Consider the following 23,569-nt stretch of genomic DNA (forward strand, 5'->3'; position numbering starts at 1 on the left):
TACATTACAGTGTTTGTCTTTTTCTGTTTCCAAAAATATTACTCTTCAAAGTCCTCCTTTTACTGTATTGTATAAGTGTCAATGTAATAGAAAAAAAAATAACCCCTGCGATTGAGTCTAAGCCAGATTGGAATCAGCTGTGGTTGGCCCAATTTACACAACATAAATCAGCTAAGATAAATTGTTTTTGAACTGATTTAATTGCAGAAGCAGAGGTTTTTATACTGTATCTAAGGTTTGGAACATTGTTTTTGCTATTGTGGGATGTTGTGTGTTAACATTTGTAAATACTACAAAAACGATCCATAATTTTGTTGGGAGGTATAGCTTGTCTGTTCAGAAAATGTAAGCATTGTGGAAATGTGTTCAATGACTCCATATTGTGTAAAAACGACATGAAATGAGTGAATGGTATGGCCACAATAGACAGATGCTTTGCTAATTGTGTTTAGAGTTTTGAAAATATGACAGCTGCTTGGACAAATGCTTGTTAGCGACTGAAAACAACTGTAATAGAAAATAAGATGTCTGTTCAAGAGATCTAGGTTGCTCATTTAGACAGTTGTGAGCTCTTGTTTACAGCAGACCTGCACATTTTGAATATTCATATTTGTAATCCTCTTAAAAGCTTTATGATGTGGTGTTATTTCAGAAAATTAAGTACACGTTGGGTACATTTTTTTTACAAACCAGTGCACTTACTGGTTTGAAAATCTTAAGAATGATTCAAGAAATTATATATCTATGTATCGCTCTCTCTCTCTCTATATATATATATATATAGAGAGAGAGAGAGAGAGAGAGAGAGCAGTTATAGTCATACAAAAGAACAAAAGTGTTTAAAAGAATCATGAATTAAGCTGGCACGTTTAAATGTTTGTTTACAGATTTATTAGTTCTTACTTTGATTTTCAACTATAGCCCTATAGCCCTAGCCCTAGCCCTAGCTGAGATCTGCTTCTGCTGCTCATACTGTGATCAGCCGCCCTTCCCCCACAGCACTCTCTGATCGCGCGCGCGCCCTTCCCCCACAGCACTGTCTCTGACTGACTCGCTGCAGATGAGATGAATGAATGAACAAACAAAAGTCTTGTGAGCTCTAGTTTACAGCAGACCTGCACGTTTTGAATATTCTTATTTGTAATTCTCTTAAAAACTTTATGATGTGGTGTTATTTTATAAAAATAAGTGCACACCGGGTACTTTTTGCTCTTTTAAACCAGTGCTTGTACGGACATGCGCACTGGTTCCTAGTTTGAGGTGGGTGCTCGGTTAAAAAGTGATCATGTGCTCTGTCCACTAGAAAGACTAACTTCATCACATTTTTTTTTTAAGTTTGAAGAAACAGTACTGTGGTCAAAACAAATATCATTGCCACCAGATAATTTTCTATTAGGCCAAATAAATGTAGTCACAATTTCAACGTGAAATCCAAATACGTAACTACGTCATTTACGCAAGTCAGCGACGGTGGTGTTTTCCCGGGAAATGCAGACACGTGACGATGGAACGCGCGAAACAGACGACAAACAACCCACCAGGAGGAAAGGTGAGATCAAGACTTGTCCTGAAAATGCATGATAACTAAATACATTGTGTAATATGAAATATAGTACGATGTATGTTTATTTTAGTGGTTTAGTTATTTTTTGTAATAGGGTTTTATTTACTTCTCGATTGTATTTGAGTTTGCTTCTAAGCCTGTGTCATTTGATGATTTGTTGCAATAATGAAAACAAATTGTATATATAAAATTGACTATTAAATATAATTTTGTTATTTTTCATATAATAGTACTTTAGGTTCTACAAAGTAATCAAGACAACCGAGTCAGTGGTAGTTTTCTAAATCATTGTTTTTCTCAAAAGTGTTGTAAAATATCAACAGTAATTTGAAATAATTCATTCTCATTTTTTAATATCATTATTTTATATATTATATTTTATGTAATACATTATTACATTATTTGCCCCCGAATTGGTTTTTTAGTGGAATGTTTTATTTTAATAATTTATCTTCACTGAGATTTTTTTGCACAATGACCATGAATTGATACTTTATAAAAATTGTATTTTGTTTCAAGCTCCAAAGCAGACAAAAAGCACATTAAAAATAGTCCATATAAATCTAGCTGGTTATTGACTGAAAATCTCCCATATACTTTAGCTCTTAAATCAAATATAGATTGACATCAGTTGTGGTTACAAGACACACAAGAACCAATGGTTTTTGGCATTAATGACATTTCCATTAAAAAAAAAATATATATATAATATAAAGATTTGTTCCACAGAAAAACACAACACCGGTTTGGATATGAGGGTTAGTATGTTAATTATGTGTGTTTTTGGTGAACAATTCCAGTAAGATCAACAGGATTTTTTAAAATATGCTTGTTTATTTCATTCACCTTATATTTATTTGTATTTATTTTTTCCAGTCATTTCAAGAAAGAAAGTCGCCATGCTGGGAAATAAAAGACGTAGGAAACCTCTGCAGGATGCTGAGCATCACATTACCTGTAAAACTGACAAGCCTGGGCTTCGAGAGCAGTTCATCAGCAAATATAAAGGCAAGTATAAATGACTAAGCAGTTTAGTAACTAATAACTAGGGCTGGGGGATATGGCAAAAAAGTTATCACGATAATTGTTTTATATTAGTCGATATCGATAATTATCACAATAAATGTCAAATCTTTATTTCTTTCAAGTTTAAAGGCAGATATTTGCTCCTAAGTGAAAGTTGTAGAAACCAGAGCATTAATTGTGGTTTTAAACTACTCTTTATTGTCAGAACATATCATGACAAACACTTGCCAAACAGGTGAACATTTCACAAATCTGAGGTAGAACATTCAAACATTTGTTATTTTTCCTTAACAAAATAAATATATTTATTGGAAAATGTATTTCTTAGTTCCTGGATGTGCTAATGGGGGATATTGTTTCAAGTCTTGAAACAGGTTTGTGTTGCCTGACTTTGATGGCATGGATCTTCAGCACAGTTTACAGTGCAGGCAGCAATATTAATATTAGATATATTTTGTCTCAAAATGCATATTTGACAATGATTTGCAGCAGTATTAGATTCAGTTAGGAGCAGATTTACTATGTAAAATTTATGTTCATTAACAAAAACAGTAACATCTTTTAAAACGACCTCAATTTTATTTGGTAAAATGTAATAATCTGACTGTTTGAGTTTTATTAAAATTAACCATTGGTCATCCAGTATCATGCATTTAGATCATGATAACCACAAAACCAAATACTGTAACTATTTTATTAATCCTTTAATACATTGTCTACATTACAGTTTTTTTCAATCGCTAACAAGCGCTTACCCATACTTCAGATACTTTTTCTAAACTCTTATCACAGACTAACACCTACAAAACACAATTGGCCAAATGGATAATTTTCTTCTCGAAAACACATTTTGTTAAATTTATACTAAATCTTCATTTCAAAATAGAACACATCTTTCTGTCAACACACCAACTTTACCAAAACACTGGAAATCTGACTCAAAATTAAATTATTCTGTCAAAGAATAACACTTGTTTTCACCTCAAAAGGTACATGCAGTCAATCAAAGTACACCAGGTTTCAAAATACTGGCTATTGTTGACATTACAAAAACTGCATAGACTTTTCAGTCTCAGTTTTACAGGTATTTGCATGCAAAACATGCAATTCACTGTTTTACACTAAATTTCTTGGTTAGGAACTGTATGTCCAAATGTACAGTAATGTTCACATTCAAAAGCATTCCAGTAAAAAGCTATTTTTCCTTTACTGTTTACTGCAGGAGGTACAGTAGAAACACGGTATGATAGAACAGAAAAGGTTTGACAGTATTGCTTACAGTGAACAAAATATCCATGAAACACATAAGAGCATTCTGAACAAAAAAACAACAACAGAAAAAAGCCCAGAATAAAAAAAGGAGAGGGGGGGGGGTAAAATAAAAACAATCTCTCACTGCTCCTCTCAATGCTCCTGCTCCTCTCACTGCTCCTGCTCCCCTCACTGCTCCTGCTCCCCTCACTGCTCCTGCTCCTCTCACTGCTCCTGCTCCCCTCACTGCTCCTCTCACTGCTCCTGCTCCCGCTCCTCTCACTGCTCCTGCTCCCCTCACTGCTCCTCTCACTGCATCTCTCACTTCTCCTGCTCCTCTCACTGCATCTCTCACTGCATCTCTCACTGCATCTCTCACTGCATCTCTCACTGCTCCTCTCACTGATCCTCTCACTGATCCTCTCACTGCACCTGCTCCTCTCACTGCTCCTGCTCCTCTCACTGCTCCTCTCACTGCATCTCTCACTGCATCTCTCACTGCTCCTCTCATTGGTCCTCTCACTGTTCACTGCTCCCGCTCCTCTCACTGCTCCTGCTCCTCTCACTGCATCTCTCACTGCATCTCTCACTGCTCCTCTCACTGATCCTCTCACTGACCCTCTCACTGCTCCTGCTCCTCTCACTGCTCCTGCTCCTCTCACTGCTCCCGCTCCTCTCACTGCATCTCTCACTGCTCCTGCTCCTCTCACTGCTCCTGCTCTTCTCACTGTTCACTGCTCCTGCTCCTCTCACTGGGCCCTTGCTCTTCTCACTGTTCACTGCTCCTGCTCCTCTCACTGCTCCTGCTCCTCTCACTGCATCTCTCACTGCATCTCTCACTGCATCTCTCACTGCTCCTCTCACTGATCCTCTCACTGATCCTCTCACTGCACCTGCTCCTCTCACTGCTCCTGCTCCTCTCACTGCTCCTGCTCTTCTCACTGTTCACTGCACCTGCTCCTCTCACTGCTCCTGCTCCTCTCACTGCTCCTCTCACTGCTCCTCTCACTGCATCTCTCACTGCATCTCTCACTGCTCCTCTCACTGATCCTCTCACTGCACCTGCTCCTCTCACTGCTCCTGCTCCTCTCACTGCTCCTGCTCCTCTCACTGCTCCCGCTCCTCTCACTGCATCTCTCACTGCTCCTGCTCCTCTCACTGCTCCTGCTCTTCTCACTGTTCACTGCTCCTGCTCCTCTCACTGGGCCCTTGCTCTTACTCTTCCTCGTCCATACATTAGTGTTTGTCTTTTTCTGTTTCTGTTTCCAATAATATCACTCTTTGTCCAACTGCTTGGACAAATGCTTGTTTGCGACTGAAAACAACTGTAATAATATAAAACAATCCAATATGTACAGTATTGTTCAAAATAATAGCAGTACAATGTGACTAACCAGAATAATCAAGGTTTTTAGTATATTTTTTATTGCTACGTGGCAAACAAGTTACCAGTAGGTTCAGTAGATTCTCAGAAAACAAATGAGACCCAGCATTCATGATATGCACGCTCTTAAGGCTGTGCAATTGGGCAATTAGTTGAAAGGGGTGTGTTCAAAAAAATAGCAGTGTCTACCTTTGACTGTACAAACTCAAAACTATTTTGTACAAACATTTTTTTTTCTGGGATTTAGCAATCCTGTGAATCACTAAACTAATATTTAGTTGTATGACCACAGTTTTTTAAAACTGCTTGACATCTGTGTGGCATGGAGTCAACCAACTTGTGGCACCTCTCAGCTGTTATTCCACTCCATGATTCTTTAACAACATTCCACAATTCATTCACATTTCTTGGTTTTGCTTCAGAAACAGCATTTTTGATATCACCCCACAAGTTCTCAATTGGATTAAGGTCTGGAGATTGGGCTGGCCACTCCATAACATTAATTTTGTTGGTTTGGAACCAAGACTTTGCCCGTTTACTAGTGTGTTTTGGGTCATTGTCTTGTTGAAACAACCATTTCAAGGGCATGTGCTCTTCAGCATAGGGCAACATGACCTCTTCAAGTATTTTAACATATGCAAACTGATCCATGATCCCTGGTATGCGATAAATAGGCCCAACACCATAGTAGGAGAAACATGCCCATATCATGATGCTTGCACCTCCATGCTTCACTGTCTTCACTGTGTACTGTGGCTTGAATTCAGAGTTTGGGGGTCGTCTCACAAACTGCCTGTGGCCCTTGGACCCAAAAAGAACAATTTTACTCTCATTGGTCCACAAAATGTTCCTCCATTTCTCTTTAGGGCAGTTGATGTGTTCTTTGGCAAATTGTAACCTCTTCTGCACATGCCTTTTTTTAACAGAGGGACTTTGCGGGGGATTCTTGAAAATAGATTAGCTTCACACAGACGTCTTCTAACTGTCACAGTACTTACAGGTAACTCCAGACTGTCTTTGATCATCCTGGAGGTGATCATTGGCTGAGCCTTTGCCATTCTGGTTATTCTTCTATCCATTTTGATGGTTGTCTTCCGTTTTCTTCCACGTCTCTCTGGTTTTGCTCTCCATTTTAAGGCATTGGAGATCATTTTAGCTGAACAGCCTATCATTTTTTGCACCTCTTTATAGGTTTTCCCCTCTCTAATCAACTTTTTAATCAAAGTACGCTGTTCTTCTGAACAATGTCTTGAACGACCCATTTTCCTCAGCTTTCAAATGCATGTTCAACAAGTGTTGGCTTCATCCTTAAATAGGGGCCACCTGATTCACACCTGTTTCTTCACAAAATTGATGACCTCAGTGATTGAATGCCACACTGCTATTTTTTTTAACACACCCCTTTCAACTAATTCAACTAATTGCCCAATTGCACAGCCTTAAGAGCGTGCATATCATGAATGCTGGGTCTCATTTGTTTTCTGAGAATCTACTGAACCTACTGGTAACTTGTTTGCCACGTAGCAATAAAAAAATATACGAAAAACCTTGATTATTCTGGTTAGTCACATTGTACTGCTATTATTTTGAACAATACTGTATATCCCACATTTCATGGTGCAGTTAATATTATTAGGCTAACGTTACAGTAAATCCGTAGTAAATGGTGGGAATTTGTAGACAAAGAAGCCTTCTGACTGACCACAGTGTTTCTCCTGTTTGTCAGCGCGGTTTAATCGGCCTTTAAACTGGTTTAAATCACTGAAACGTGTGTTCTTGGCTGAAGTCAAGCGCTTCTCACTGGATCTGATGACAGAGACCGATCAGAGTAAACGCATCTGCTCTAGTGAGCTCGCGAGTCATGCTGCGCTGCCGTTTGGACTTTGAGCCGAGCGGATAAACGGTCCGTGTGGCGCGTGGGTTAAATGAGTTCGGTTCCGCTTTTGGCGCATAAACATTATCGAACATTTATCGAACTCTGGATATCGTTTTATCGAGAAATTATATCGTGATAATTATCATTATCATTTTATCGCCCAGCCCTAGTAATAATGTTAATCTACAAAACTGAGAATTTAATGTAAGGCAAGTCATATGGTTGTTAGGCCACAAGTTAAACAGTACTTTATAAATATATATATTTTTTATTGTGCAGTCCAGATTCCTGAATAGAGTTCTGCTGGCATGAGCCCTAACTGTACGTACACACAGCCGCCGACTTGAGCTGCAAAGAAGCTCTGGCCGCCCTGTCAAGGACGCTTGTCAAAAAGTACGGGGAAGCTTGTTGACGCTTTGGCCGCTCTGACATAGCATGGAGAAGAGAAGTGTCACAACATAAAATGTAATAAACAGAAAAAACAAGCAATACACTGAAGAAACCATTTATAATGACAGAATTATTATAACCGTTTTGGTCACATTTGTTTGGGAAGAAAATAATAATTAGCTATTATTGTTATATTAATATTATATTTACTTTAATGTAATTGGTCAAATTGGTGTTACCGTGAGCAAATTAATTGCATTCCCGCTTAAAACGAGCGCTCGTAAATATTTCAAATAAGTTGAGCTCATTCTCAAATGTGTATCACTGTCGGATAATCGCGAAGTTGTTGTGTTTGGTGCTGCTTGAAAAGACGTCAGACTCGGAGATTTTGGGTTCATGAAACCCTCCAGGGCCGTTATCAATTCGGAGAGTATCACCGGCTGGTGCAGCAGCTGCGGCTCGATGACGAGAGGTACGTCCAGCGGAACTTCAGGCTGGACACAGTTTGATAGCGTGTTGATAGAACTAATGTTTTGGTAGGAACGAAAGTTTACATCGTATGTTTCTCCGGAATCAGCCAGCGCGAAGGACGTCTATATTCCGATTGGTTGCTGGCGTTTTGCTGCTGTTTGCGCTGAACATAGCTCATTACCATAAAGTTGAGCTACTTCAACTTTCAGATTGACGCTCTAGTCGCTCAAAACGCCATGCCAAGGAATTTGACGCTCCTTGCAGCTGAGAGAAGCCAGCTTCCATTGAAAATGAATGACTTCCGGTAACTTTGGAAGCTCAAGTCGGCGGAGGTGTGTACGTCGTACAGTAAAACAAAGCAGTTGCATTTTTGCACTTCTGGTTCCATCAACCCAAAGTCAATGTTTATTTGCACATACATAACCCAATTATGCATAATAAGCCAACAGTTCTGGTGGTCATGTAAACGCAGACTAAGGTAATCATAAACGGCATAAGAATAAACCAATCGACACAGCTAGATTTTGTCTATGTTGTTCCAAACCCGTAAAACCTTCGTTCATCTTCGGAACACAAATTAAGATATTTTTGATGAAATCTGAGAGCTGGATCACTCCTCCATAGGCTTCCAAGGGACTGAAACTTGTTGGCCCAGAAAAGTTATAAAAGAGATCGTTAATATAGTCCAAGTGACTACAGTGGCTCAGTCTTAAGTATATCAAGCGACGAGAATACTTTTTGTGTGCAAAAAACAACAAAAATAATGACTTTATTCCACTATTCATTTCCTTCTCTTTGGGCCACGAGTTTTTTCACGTAGTAAAACTGCGCAGTGGGTCTGTGTTACACGTCACCACGTAGGCTCACTATTGGCCGACGCTGGTCATGTGTGTGATGCGTGCGACGTGCAACACAGACGCACTGCACAGTTTTACTACGTGAATTCACTCGAGGCCCAGAGAGAAGGAAATGAATAGTGGAATAAAGTCGTTATTTTTATTTATTTTTTGCGCACAAAAGTATTCTCGTCGCTTGATAAACTTAAGACTGAGCCACTGTAGTCACTTGGACTATATTAATGATCTCTTTAATAACTTTTCTGGGCCAACAAGTTTCAGTCCCTTGGAAGCCTATGGAGGAGTGATCCAGCTCTCAGATTTCATCAAAAATATCTTAATTTGTGTTCCGAAGATGAACGAAGGTTTTACGGGTTTGGAACAACATGAGGGTGAGTAATTACTGACAGAAATTTCATTTTTGGGTAAACTATCCCTTTAACCTGTGTTCTGTGGCTTATTGAAGTGAGCATGTGTGATGTGTGACAGGAAAGTGTCCTTATTGTGGATTTAAGCACATCCAGAGAGAGCAAGTGTTTTCTCTACCCAAGAAACTCTTAAAATGTGTTCTCATCTCATGCAGAGGTGGTACAGTCAAAATCCTGCATCCGATACTGGATGAGAGGAGAATATGAGTCTGTAAGATTCCCACTGATATTCTGGAATACTCTTGGGCTTTATTTAACATCACAAGTGACATGACATATGAAATACACAAAGTCAGATACACATATGGTTTGCTTTTGACGTCATTAACCTGATTTACTTATAAAGGCACACAATCAGTCAAACATACATTACAAGAATGTAGAAACATATATATTACACAAGGATATGGATTTTCTATAGGGTTCTAAAATCCTATAAGGTTTTTGTGGAGGGAACTAGGTGAGGTGAACTACCGGGTTGCCCTTCAAAAATACGTCATCACTGCGGCACTCTGTTCTAAACAATATATAGCCATGATAATATTGTTTGTGTAAGAAAATGTAATTTTAACTGTATAATTTTAAGACTTAAAAGTATGAAAAGCAAAGCATGCTTTGAGATTAGCCTGGCTGACTATTTTCCTTCAGTAATTTCCCTTCTACATCATATAATGTACATCATATGGTAGAGAACTTTTAGTAAGAATCAAAATAATATTTGACATTAAAGAAACTGAAGCTAATGTATTTCTCCTCTTCAGGGCGTGGAGTTTTCACCACTGGAGCTTTTTTCAGAGGTGATTTTGTTCTTGAATACAGAGGTGAACTTCTGAGTTCACAGGAGAGTCTGGACCGAACTGGACACTACACTGAAGCTGAGAACACGTTCCTGTTTGATTTTCAGTGGCATGGCAAAAATTGGTGGTGAGTACAGAACTGTTAGATTGATGTAGTAGGTATGCTAAAATATCTGGAACTGTAAGATACTTAGTTCATGCCTGTAGTTCTGTTCGCTCGTTTCTTTTGGTCCAGATACGCTTAGTGTTCAGATTGGCATTTCTATCGTTGAACCTAAGTTATGATTGACCAGTCTGTCCTTTTTAGGGTCACATATTCCTGTTTTTGGTTTATTTACATGTCTCTGGTCCATGTTATGTTCATATTTCATTTGAACTGCACCAGAGTTCATTTGGAAGCCAACTGAGACCCTTCTCTTCAGCGTCTCGGTCCGCTTGTTTGGTCGCACCAGGTTTCAAATAGCAGCTTTCACATTTATTCAGATGAACCACATTAACAGTCTAAAAAAACATGCCACATGTGAACACACCCTAATACTTCAAATTCACCATGAACTGACATAGAGTACGGAGTGTAGTTTCTTTGAGTCCCTGTATTCCCTAAAGAGAACAACATGGTAACTTTTAGATGCTTTTATCTGAGAGCTGTACATTACCATACATTGCAGTACACTATCATATAGATCAGTGGTTCTGAGACCCTCCTCTGCAGATTCTGTATGTCTCCTTCACCTGATGCACTCAGATGAGTTCATAGAGCCATGTTCTGATGATGAACTCCTCATCTCAATCAGGTGGATTAAAACACGAGACATACAGCATATGCAGAGTGGTGGGTTCCCAGGACTGGGGTTCAGAACCACTTGTAAAAATAACTGTACATGTCTAGCATATATACTAAGATTATAAGTATTGAGTGTTCATTTTATGTTTTTATAGCATGGATGCATCTAAAGAAGACTTGTCTTTGGGAAGACTTGCAAACGATGAGACCAGAAATCCTACTTGCAAAATGAGAACTGTTGAAGTGAGCAGAAAACCTCACCTGTGTCTGTTTGCTGTACGAGACATTCTACCAGGAGAGGAAATCACTTACAATTATGGAGACTCAGATTGGCCATGGCGAGTCAAGGTACTATCAATAAAATGCTAAAGAGATTGATCAGTAATTCATGATAATTTTTAACTCTAATTCTGATTAGTTACCATGTGATTGTGGTCTCATATTTCTCAAGCCTTTGAATAAAGCATCAGCAGAGTCCACTGATAAAAAGCCAGTCAGCAGTTTGCGCCTGCATAAATCCGTAAGTCCACTTTAAAACATCTGTATCATTATTCTATATTATTGACTCTCTCAGCATAGAGTTGTGTGTGGAATGGATATAAAGTATAGGACAGCTAGAGGAATGAACATTAACAAGTTTTTTTGTCCTTTACAAATATTCTAATATTTTGATATTCATTGGTTTCTTTTCTGACATCTAGCCCCATTGTGCAGCTTCTGTTTCCTCTCCTGAACTGGACAAGGTAAACAGCAATGGTCCTCATAAGCAGTCAGGCAAATCAAGAACATCAAGGAATAAAACGGTAACCATCTTAAACATGCAGCAACTATCTACTGATGTTTACTGCCAGCTAGTTAAAAATGCAATAAGTGATTTCTGAGAAACACTTAATATTTGAAATCGACACCCAAACAAACAGACCCCTCCCTTCATTGCTCCGCCCCCAAAATAATGAACACGCAACACAGTCAACCACTATTAGCTGGTGCTCAGGTGTTCAAATAGAAAATATCTTTATTGCTGGCAAACCATAGAATGGTTTGGTTTAAGTTGATTTGTAGGTGCATATCGACTTCATCAAGCACCCGTGTCATTTGAAATGTATTTATGTACTCACAATTAAAAAAAACAAACAAGAAATTATTTAACGCTGCAGTCCTAGTTTTTCGTCTTTGTCGCCATTTCTGTTCGAAATCTGCAATTGCAGTCATTCGTGGAACTATCAACTTTACATGGGTTGTGCTTTGACACGGCACAGCGCGAATGAATCCAATGTTTTGAGGAGAACGTGCTGCTGTCAATCACATCGCGTCGGTGTGGATACTGTCATTTGCAATGACAGATTATACTTTTTGGAAGTATGAGTCATGACCAACAGAAGAATGTTCACCGGAAAATGACACTGGAACAAGTAACATCCACTTTTGTTCTGACCAACTAAGGGGAAAAAAAGCATTGCAGTAAATCGCGCTGATGAAAGGTGGGGTATGTGATTTGCAAAACGGCCGGGAGATTTTGAAAATACACAACTCCTATGGTCTTACCTTCTTTCCTTTGACTCCACCCATTCGAAGAACATGGACACGATGGGGAGGGGCTATGGTACGACAGTTTGATTGACACAGTTACTGTCTAATGATTCTAGGTAGTTTTGGAAATGATTGGCTGGAGTTCTTCGAGTCCTGCCTGTTCCACAGATGATTAAATTGCTTACTTTTCATTTCAGTGCTTCTAACTCAGTGGCTGTAAGTGGGTTAGGAATAGGATTTCAAGTGATTTTGAAAAAATGGACAAAAAAGACAATTACATACCCCACCTTTAAATCTAACAATCGCTTATCAATTATCATATCACATCAAACCGTGCAAACTATACTTTGTTCTCAAATTGTTAATGTTAACAACATCAGCATTGTGTGACTACATTTAAGGCCCTTCAGATATTTATCCTTGTTTTCGTGTGGGCCAGGCGGCCAGTCTCTTTTTTTCTGTAGCCACTCCAAAGTCCAAGTCACCCACGTCACCTTCAACCTCGCCTGTGCAGCCCTCATCATCCTCGCCTGCCTACAGAGGAGGAGAGCGCATCAACAAAGCTGCTTGCGAATGTGGCATAAAGAACCCTGAAGCACTGTCATCAACTAGGCTCAGGAAACACATAGCAACCATGTCTAAAATTCTTAACCTTAATGAAAATGAAGCAGACCAATTGGCTGATTTCCTTGGTCACGATATCAGAATCCACAGACAGTATTATCGGTTACCAGAGGGAACACTGCAGCTGGCAAAAATGAGTAAAGTCCTAATGGCCATGGAGAAAGGAACACTGTCTGACTACAAAGGAAAGAAACTTGATGACATTGAAATCGACCCAAATGGTATGAGTATACATGCTCTGTGTGTATCTGTGCTGTACATATTTGCAAAACAATGTATATATTCATGTCACAGATACTAGGTATAAGCAATAAAGTGTTCATTTTTCGTTAATTAATTATTAAGAGCAACTTGAGGCCCAAGGTGATTCCATGTCAAGTGATGAGGAGGATTCCAGTGACCTATCTCAGACGACAGCACCAGTACAGACTGATCAACCTGTTCAATCTGAACAAGCTGTTTCACAGGAGGATCAAGGTAAGAAAAATCTCTACATTGCACAAACAACAATAATCAAATAAACATGAATTGGCTCCATGCAGCAATATCCAGACAAATTCAAAAAAAAAATTATGCATTGGGAACACAGTCTTGATTTGCTCTTTACTCACCGATTTAGTTGTAATGAGAATGTGTAATGAGAATTTACTTTTTAATTATTTCATAGGTTCTTCAAATGCTCCAAAAAAGAAATAGGAGGACAGTGAGGTAAAAGCAGTAGAGAGACACATGATGAGTTTCATCAAGACATGCAAAGTTCCTGGTAAGCAAGACTGTGAAAGATGCATTCACGCAGAGCCAGAAGCTTTACGCAGCGAACATGGACTGGTGTGAAAAATTATGTGCGGAACAGGATCACGACTCTTAAAAGAAAGGGTGGTTTGTAGGGAGGGACAAACACTTCAACACTTTGCACATTATGCTCTTTTTGTAGGAAATGGAGCTAAATTAAAAGAAATGAGGATAAAGGTGTAGAAATATTTTGTGGATGGAATGAAACAGAATATAAAGTGAAACGTTAGAGTATAAGAAGGCTAATGAAGAAGTAGAGGATAGTAAGAGTCAATTTTCTTTGTTCAGTTACAATATAGTTGGATGAAATGTCATGTTAAACTTTTTGATATTTCTGTCATAGAGGGAGGGGAGAATGTAAAGATGATAAAAAAGGGAAGAGTGAATAGCTGTGCTGGACATGGGCTGTGGCTGGATCTAACCGATTGGTGAGAGTTGCTGTGTGCAGACTAGAGAAGCTGAAAACTGAGATGTGATGTCAGACACTTTCTGCTTCCCGTAGTGATGCAGAGCCAGAAGCTTTGAAGCAGGGAACATGGACTGGTGTGAAAAATTATGTGCGGAACAGGATCACGACTTCTAAAAGAAAGGGTGGTTTGTAGGGAGGCACAAACACTTCAACACTTTGCACATTATGCTCTTTTCGTAAGAAATGGAGCTAAATTAAAAGAAATTAAGATAAAGGTGTAGACATTAAAATTAAGAGACGCTCGCGCTGTTTGCATACTTTACCACAGCTGAAGTAGAAAAAATGCATTATTTTCCAAATACACAGATATTTCGGAGACATTTTCATTCAATACATGCACTGCTTGATACAGTGTCTGTTTGTACAAGAATAAAGTTCAACATAAGCCTAAATACAAACGTAAAGCGGGAAGAGAGAATGTAAAGGGGGACGTTAAAGGACGTAAAGTAGAAGAGCATGTAAAGGGGACGTAAAGAGGGAGGAGAGAATGTAAAGGGGACGTAAAGAGGGAGGAGAGAATGTAACTGGGACGTAAAGAGGGAGGAGAGAATGTAAAGGGGACGTAAAGAGGGAGGAGAGAATGTAAAGAGGGAGGAGAGATTGTAACGGGGACGTAAAGAGGGAGGAGAGAATGTAAAGAGGGAGGAGAGATTGTAACGGGGACGTAAAGAGGGAGGAGAGAATGTAACTGGGACGTAAAGAGGGAGGAGAGAATGTAACGGGACGTAAAGAGGGAGGAGAGAATGTAAAGGGGACGTAAAGAGGGAGGAGAGAATGTAAAGGGGACGTAAAGAGGGAGGAGAGAATGTAAAGGGGACGTAAAGAGGGAGGAGAGAATGTAACTGGGACGTAAAGAGGGAGGAGAGAATGTAAAGGGGACGTAAAGAGGGAGGAGAGAATGTAAAGAGGGAGGAGAGAATGTAAAGGGGACGTAAAGAGGGAGGAGAGAATGTAAAGAGGGAGGAGAGATTGTAACGGGGACGTAAAGAGGGAGGAGAGAATGTAAAGAGGGAGGAGAGAATGTAACTGGGACGTAAAGAGGGAGGAGAGAATGTAACGGGGACGTAAAGAGGGAGGAGAGAATGTAAAGGGGACGTAAAGAGGGAGGAGAGAATGTAAAGGGGACGTAAAGAGGGAGGAGAGAATGTAACTGGGACGTAAAGAGGGAGGAGAGAATGTAACTGGGACGTAAAGAGGGAGGAGAGAATGTAAAGGGGACGTAAAGAGGGAGGAGAGTATGTAAAGAGGGAGGAGAGAATGTAACTGGGACGTAAAGAGGGAGGAGAGAATGTAACTGGGACGTAAAGAGGGAGGAGAGAATGTAAAGGGGACGTAAAGAGGGAGGAGAGAATGTAAAGAGGGAGGAGAGAATGTAAAGGGGACGTAAAGAGGGAGGAGAGAATGTAAAGGGGACGTAAAGAGGGAGGAGAGAATGTAAAGGGGACGTAAAGAGGGAGGAGAGAATGTAACTGGGACGTAAAGAGGGAGGAGAGAATGTAAAGAGGGAGGAGAGAATGTAAAGGGGACGTAAAGAGGGAGGAGAGAATGTAAAGAGGGAGGAGAGAATGTAACGGGGACGTAAAGAGGGAGGAGAGAATGTAAAGAGGGAGGAGAGAATGTAACGGGGACGTAAAGAGGGAGGAGAGAATGTAAAGAGGGAGGAGAGAATGTAACTGGGACGTAAAGAGGGAGGAGAGAATGTAAAGAGGGAGGAGAGAATGTAAAGGGGACGTAAAGAGGGAGGAGAGAATGTAAAGAGGGAGGAGAGATTGTAACGGGACATAAAGAGGGAGGAGAGAATGTAAAGGAGACGTAAAGAGGGAGGAGAGAATGTAACGGGGACGTAAAGAGGGAGGAGAGAATGTAACGGGGACGTAAAGAGGGAGGAGAGAATGTAACGGGGATGTAAAGAGGGAGGAGAGAATGTAACGGGGACGTAAAGAGGGAGGAGAGAATGTAAAGGGGACGTAAAGAGGGAGGAGATAATGTAAAGAGGGAGGAGAGAATGTAAGAGGGACGTAAAGAGGGAGGAGAGAATGTAAAGGGGACGTAAAGAGGGAGGAGTGAATGTAAGAGGGAGGAGAGAATGTAAGAGGGACGTAAAGAGGGAGGAGAGAATGTAAAGGGGACGTAAAGAGGGAGGAGAGAATGTAAAGGGGACGTAAAGAGGGAGGAGAGAATGTAAAGAGGGAGGAGAGAATGTAAAGGGGACGCAAAGAGGGAGGAGAGAATGTAAAGAGGGAGGAGAGAATGTAAGGGGGACGTAAAGAGGGAGGAGAGAATGTAAAGAGGGAGGAGAGAATGTAAAGGGGACGTAAAGAGGGAGGAGAGAATGTAAAGAGGGAGGAGAGAATGTAAGGGGGACGTAAAGAGGGAGGAGAGAATGTAAAGAGGGAGGAGAGAATGTAAAGGGGACGTAAAGAGGGAGGAGAGAATGTAAAGAGGGAGGAGAGAATGTAAGGGGGACGTAAAGAGGGAGGAGAGAATGTAAAGAGGGAGGAGAGAATGTAAAGGGGACGTAAAGAGGGAGGAGAGAATGTAAAGAGGGAGGAGAGAATGTAAGGGGGACGTAAAGAGGGAGGAGAGAATGTAAAGGGGACGTAAAGAGGGAGGAGAGAATGTAAAGAGGGAGGAGAGAATGTAAAGGGGACGTAAAGAGGGAGGAGAGAATGTAAAGAGGGAGGAGAGAATGTAAAGGGGACGTAAAGAGGGAGGGGAGGAGAGCATTAGGCTTGTTGGACTTCATGCAGCGCTGCACAGAACGATCAGAACGAACTTGAGCAGTTCTTGACGGTTAGAACTTGTGTCTGACTTCAGACAGCGACGCCCATGCTGTGCCATAAGGCAACAGAGTACAACTAGAGTGATTGGAGAGCAGGAGGACTCAGCCAGAGCAGATTCTCTAGAGCGACTCACGAGCTCTGATGATGACACAGCTAATCCACGATTGGCAGAGTACACTGCTTGACAATGATCACGTGTGTTTCATTTTTCTTCTCACACCTTCAGTTCCACTAAGGATCACATCTGTTCTTTATAACAGTAAAAGCTCTTTTCATGTAGTTGCGATAGACCCCACTTCACTGGTATTTTGGCTTATTTTGAACTTTATTCTTGTACAAACATTAGTGCATGTATTGAATGAAAATGTCTCTGAATTATCTGTATTTGGAAAATAATGCGTTTATTCCACTTCAGCTGTAGTAAAGTATGCAAACTTAGCCTGAGCATCACTACAGGAAGCAGAAAGTGTCTGACATCACATCTCAGTTTTCAGCTTCTCTCATCTGCACACGGCAACTCTCACCAATCGGTTACATCCAGCCACAGCCCATGTCCAGCACAGCTAATATAAGGGAGGAATAGAGGCAGTAAATGTAAAGAGGATGAAAAGAGGGAGGAGTAAAGCGGGTAAAAAGAGTGAGGAGTAGAGTTAAAGAGGATAAAGAGAGGGAGGAGTGAAGAGGGAGGAGTAGAGTTAAAGAGGGAGGAGAGAATGTAAAGGAGGAAGTAGAGAGATTTTGAAGAAGGGTGGATGGAGGAAGTACAGAGGATAGTTGGGCACTGAGAATCATTCCCACCTCAAGTTAATTGATTTTTCATTGTTGTTCTGTCATTAACTGCAATGTGCACTTTCAACACAATGTGTCCAAGACTGTTAATATTAAAGAGTCATTTAATCAGAGTCCCCAAAGAGTCATTTAATCGGAGTGTGTGTGTCACTCGAGTCCCCAAAGAGTCATTTAATCGGAGTGTGTGTGTCACTCGAGTCCCCAAAGAGTCATTTAATCGGAGTGTGTGTGTCACTCGAGTCCCCAAAGAGTCATTTAATCGGAGTGTGTGTGTGTCACTAGAGTCCCCAAAGGGTCATTTAATCGGAGTGTGTGTGTGTCGCTAGAGTCCCCAAAGAGTCATTTAATCGGAGTTTGTGTGTGTCACTAGAGTCCCCAAAGGGTCATTTAATCGGAGTGTGTGTGTGTCGCTAGAGTCCCCAAAGGGTCATTTAATCGGAGTGTGTGTGTGTCGCTAGAGTCCCCAAAGGGTCATTTAATCGGAGTGTGTGTGTGTCGCTAGAGTCCCCAAAGGGTCATTTAATCGGAGAGTGTGTATCACTATTTTTATTTGTATAGAGTTTTTTTGACAATTACTACACTTTACAGAGGAACATGCCTAATGTCTTAAAACCCCAGTGTGTAGCCAAAGATGACTCTGGTGAGGAAAACTCCTAAAGATGTTTTTGTGATAATGATTAGTTTACAGTCTATGCTAAATTAACTAAAGGGATGCAGATTCGGTCAGTGAAAGGTTCTCTGCCATGAAGTGAAGTCTGTTTTATTTCTATAGCGCATGATACATTACAGATGGTTTCAAAGGAGCTTCACACACATAAAATAACTTGCAAATGTCAACAATTATGAAATGACTAATGTAGAGCTGTTTTGCAGTTGAAATTAAAGACAATAGTGTTATTATTCAGCTCAATTCTGTTCATCTTTTGCTTCTGATAGTCAATCAGTCAAGTCAATAATATTTCTGAATGTTAATTGTCATTCCCCAACTGAGCAGCCAAAGGCACTTGATCTCAAGCTACAAATCAGACAAAACATGTAGGCTACCCATTTACAGTGATCTTGCTGAAAAGAAGAAACCCAGTTTACTCTCTCACACCTGTATCTTGATTTCACTGACCAGTATTGGAACTTTGAATTGTAATATTCTACTTCTGTCTTCTTAGGATAAATAATATATACCATCTCAACAATGTCCTGAAAGTATACCTTAACCAGAGTTTGTGTATCACCATGGTCCTCAAAGTATGACTTGATCAGAGTTTGTGTTTAATGTCCCCAAAAGCGACATATAAAATAATGTCCCTAAAGTGAAGGTAAAATGTCAGGTCTTTAAGGAAGGCTTTTATTGATAAAATCAAGTGATATTTGTGATGACAGATTCTCCAGAAGTGCAGTCATATCTTTCTTTAGTCTCTAGACCCTTCAGAAAGGGGTGTCCCTAAAGGTAGGGTTTCCAGTCATACGTCCTCACATTGTGGTTAAGTAGGTATGTGTGTGTGTGTGTGTGTGTGTGTGTGTTTGTGTGTGTGTGTGTGTGTGTGTGTGTGTGTGTGTGTGTGTGTGTGTGCGTGAGTGTGTGTGTGTGTGTGTGTGTGTGTGTGTGTGTGTGTGTGTGCGTGAGTGTGTGTGTGTGTGTGTGTGTGTGCATGTGAAACAAAATTGACAAAAAGCGTATATTTAACTAGAATATCTGATGTAGCATTTTATATTCATGACATAAAAAAAGAATGAAAAGGGATTTATTAATGATTTACTTACATATAAAAACACAGATACGATTTGTTTACCAAATGTACAGGCAACGTACAAGCTTCTACTCTGAGGTAGGCTATTGGGGCAGGTTGACGCTTTTATGATTTTCAGTTTTATGCGATAACATATAATATAGGAAATTACTAGAATTCTTTCACGATTCAATTTATTACATTTATTTCAGGATATATTGGCCATCCTATATTTGGAATAAATGCAATGGAACAGCATTCACAATTCAGTCAATAAACTGTAAAATACATAAATAAAGCTTCTAGTTGGATAAACCCCAATGCAGAAAATTCATTTGGATCTTTGAAAAGAGATTCAAAAGCCTTTGGTCCAAAGCTTTAACTTCCTATTGTTGTCCACAGCCTTTGTGTGCCCTTTATCACCCATCTGCCATGATTAGTTCATTTAAAATGGGTTTCATGCATATTGCCTATGAATTTTAACCAATGGGCCAGACTGCAATTCTGCCATGTTATTTAATTGTCTCCAATCACACACACAAAAATAAAAAAAAAAATCTATGGGTAGCACAATGTTTAAAATGTGAAAATGACTTAAAATAAGAGTGTCAGAAAACATCAATGTCAAGCCCTCAAACCTAAGCAACTAGAAATGCATTTCTCTAGAAACCACAGTGGGAGAACAGACAGAGAGATGTACAAATCAGTGGTTATAGGGCACTGACAGATGCTTTATGCTTCCAGAAATGTTCTTAAGAGAATGATGACTGGGAGAGAAGGCAGTATGTGGTCTCATCTGTTAGAAGCACAAATTAGGAGCTCTGACATGTAATATCAGTACTGCAGATATAACCTACCAATAAAAAAGAATATATGCTCAATGGGCCTTTGGGAAGAAGATTAGCTAAAAATGAAAGATGACTGATGTCATGTTGCATTGAAAAATTGTGACCATAATTTGCCCTGTTCCTTTACTCCTTCAAAGCGACAAATGGCCCAGGCGTCTCTAGTGGCATAAAACTTGCCCCGACATTCCTTTCGCTTTCATTTTCCCTGACGGCTTGCTGTTTAGAGGACAGTTGAGTGCACACTTTGTGTGCATGGCATTGGCAGCCTTTGACCTGTTGGCCTCCTCATTTTTCACATTCTTTCTAAAGGCTTTTAGAGTATCTTCTTCCAACCTTAAAATGTAGGCCGCCTGTTTCCTTGAGGCTAAGTCAGGCAGGCATTTACAAGCATGTGAAAGCTGTTGCGGTGCTCATTGGTTTCTCTTCGGGTACCATCTAGGAACATTGCAATCAGAGAGGAACACTTATTTTTCATGGAATGACATGAATCACGGACATAAGCTTCTAAATAGCTCAATAACCATTTTTGTCTGCGTCTGCCATACTTGCTTCATCACCCACCAGTCAGTTTCATACTTTATAGGATGTTTAACCAAAAATGAAAATTCTGAAATATAATTTACGGACCATTGTGTTATATAAACACATATTACTTTCTTCATTCTGTGGAGCACAAAAGGGTTAAGTGCAGCAGTCATTGCTCCCACACCTCATTCACAGGAAATTCAAATGATGGGTTAGGACAAGGGCTTTCAAAACTGCTGATGCCATGGACCTTGATATATCATGAAGCCCTTGTAACAGACCCTTATCTTCGCAGCTATATATTTTCATGCATAAATAACTTTAGATTTAAAAGAGTGACATGGCTTAACATAATACGCCTCTAATTGATGAAAGGGTTAGGCTTTTGTGTGGCACATATGTTGTTATGACAGGTAAAAACAGCCTTCTGGAGAATGTTGCCAAGTAAGTGCTCAAGCCTGCAGTGATGAGTAGGAGGCCTCAATTTACATGAATTAATCTCAGTTAGCTTATTCATAGCTTTCATTCATCAGAAGCTTCCTAGCGGCTTTCTATTGCAGATGAATGGGGGAGAGTCATCACTGTTTAGCTATCATTTCTCAAATACAGCACAGTATGTATTAAAAAACAAAACAAAAAAGTCTCACAGATGCAACCGGTGCTATACCAAATATAAAAGCAAAGCAATGTGCTATAAACAGACTATTTTTAAAATATGGGCCAGGCTGGCATAGTTCATAAGGCTTTGGTGTATTTTCATCCTTTTTTTTTTCTTGTTTTGACTGTGCTGTTGTTGTTTTCATCCTTCCATGTTGTGATTTAATCTGTCTAAACTCATCCCTGACCCCTGGAGTGACCTGCTCAATGAATCAAGAATGCCACTCTTCAAGGAATGACAGATTCATATTTGTGTTGTCTAGGAAATGTCGGGTGCAAGTCTGACAAAGAAACATGAAGTCTACCCAACGTTTAGTGACGCTGTCATTCTAGTGAGATACATTTAGATACATCTATGAAATTCAGTATACAATGACAAGTGAATGATTTGGCACCAAATGCCTCATGGTTCATGCCTGTAATAAATAAATAAACAAGAATTTAATCATGTATATCTGTTATGGTATGCTTGTTCCATTTGTTACTCGCACACTGTCTTAATAATGTAGATTTCTGGTAGTTGCACTAAAAATTGTATTTGTCACTTTCATGTGCATAAAAAAAAAAAGACTGAAAAAAAACATCAGAGACAACAACAGAGTTCAGCTGGATAGCATTAGGGTTTCATGAGCAATGAATTTTTATATATATATATATATATATATATATATATATATATATATATCATTTGTTAATCTATAAAGTAATCACAATTTTATAAATGTTTGACTATTACTCCATTATCTTGCATAATTTAATAACTAATGTTTCTTTTCTATTATATTTACACAAAAAATACCAAACATGGCCTAGATTAATAAATTCTGTAAAAATAGTTAATAGTCATTGATATTTCATGTTAGCAAGTTTGTATGAGGTACAGCTATATATGAGGTATTTTAAAAATCAATTATTAAACATTATTTACATCAATGGACCTGGGAACACTAGAAAAATATTTTATGAATTCTGTAATTATTGCCATCATTTTTTGGAAGTTGGTACTGTAGATTAAATGTATCAAGTATGGGTCAGGTAGAGGTTTAAACGTTTAGATGTGAGTGTCCTTTGTCTTATTTTAGGGCATTTAACAATGACCCAGACGTCACTGGCTTTGCTTACCTTGCTTATCTCATAAACCACAGAACATCAACTTTTTAATTTTCACTCAATGAGTAACATAATAAAATATCATAATACATTTTCTGTTAACAAGTGATAAGCTGGCCCTTCAAACCTAATGCATTTCTTTGAGCACTGTGTCTAATTTGATTGAATAATTTGATGGGTGGCATGAGCACCCTCATTTATGATGCTTACAGTTAATATGCCATCAAACGCCCTCTGCAAACATTCCTTACATGGTCCAAGGCTAGGTGTGAAGGCAAAAACCAATACAAACATAAATTAATAAATAAAATAAGGTAGTAGCGTGTTGTAGGAAGCAGCAGTGTCAGTACAAAGATTACCTTTTTTTCAGAGTAAACTGCCTTGACATTCTCACAAATGAAATCTATTTTTTTTTCTAAAGCACATAGCAAATGCAAGCCAAATTTATATACACCCCCTATAAAGTCATTTACACAAACACACACACACACACGAAAAACTTTCTTGCTGACTAAACCAAACTTTTTGTTTTGTTTTGATGACGTTGGATCACAGCAAAACTTAATTTAGAGTTTTTATCATGCAGAAATGTATGTCAATCTACACACTAATAATAATGTCAGTAAATCTACCCATTTTTAAGCAATTTCAGTTCATGATACTTTCATTATTTTTATTATTATTATTATTATTATTATTTCTTTTTACTTATTTTCAGGTGGCATGTTAAACAACACCAACATAATTTTTCGTCTTATGTGTTAATAGGGCTACTTTAGTTCCAGATCTAAATGTACAGTACTAAAGTACTGATATTATTTTGCGCAAACTATTTCCCAGTACCATTTAAAAGTATGAAAGTATTTCTGGTGCAAAACAACTGAGCGTTTGTTACAGTGAAATTTGTAGTT

The 23,569-nt window shown here is 39.2% G+C and overlaps 1 protein-coding gene across 1 annotated transcript; it reads left to right on the forward strand.

The window, feature by feature from the left end:
- Positions 1-1,086: 1,086 nt before the first annotated feature.
- Positions 1,087-18,848, forward strand: LOC127941292 (uncharacterized). Its single transcript, XM_052536215.1, has 9 exons — positions 1,087-1,549; positions 2,441-2,572; positions 9,988-10,150; positions 10,963-11,155; positions 11,259-11,327; positions 11,509-11,610; positions 12,777-13,182; positions 13,307-13,438; positions 13,629-18,848. The coding sequence occupies exons 1-9, from the start codon at positions 1,489-1,491 to the stop codon at positions 13,655-13,657; spliced, it is 1,287 nt and encodes a 428-aa protein (XP_052392175.1). The 5' UTR covers positions 1,087-1,488; the 3' UTR covers positions 13,658-18,848.
- Positions 18,849-23,569: the final 4,721 nt, after the last annotated feature.

Source organism: Carassius gibelio, chromosome A21, assembly GCF_023724105.1.
Source record: "Carassius gibelio isolate Cgi1373 ecotype wild population from Czech Republic chromosome A21, carGib1.2-hapl.c, whole genome shotgun sequence".
NCBI classification, from domain to species: Eukaryota; Metazoa; Chordata; class Actinopteri; order Cypriniformes; family Cyprinidae; genus Carassius; species Carassius gibelio.

Coding starts and splice junctions, on each gene's coding strand:
- LOC127941292 (XM_052536215.1), top strand. CDS start 1,489: ATGCAGACACGTGACGATGGAACGCGCGAAACAGACGACAAACAACCC. Junction 10,151..10,962: donor TGGCATGGCAAAAATTGGTG/GTGAGTACAGAA, acceptor ATGTTTTTATAG/CATGGATGCATCTAAAGAAG. Junction 11,156..11,258: donor ATTGGCCATGGCGAGTCAAG/GTACTATCAATA, acceptor ATATTTCTCAAG/CCTTTGAATAAAGCATCAGC.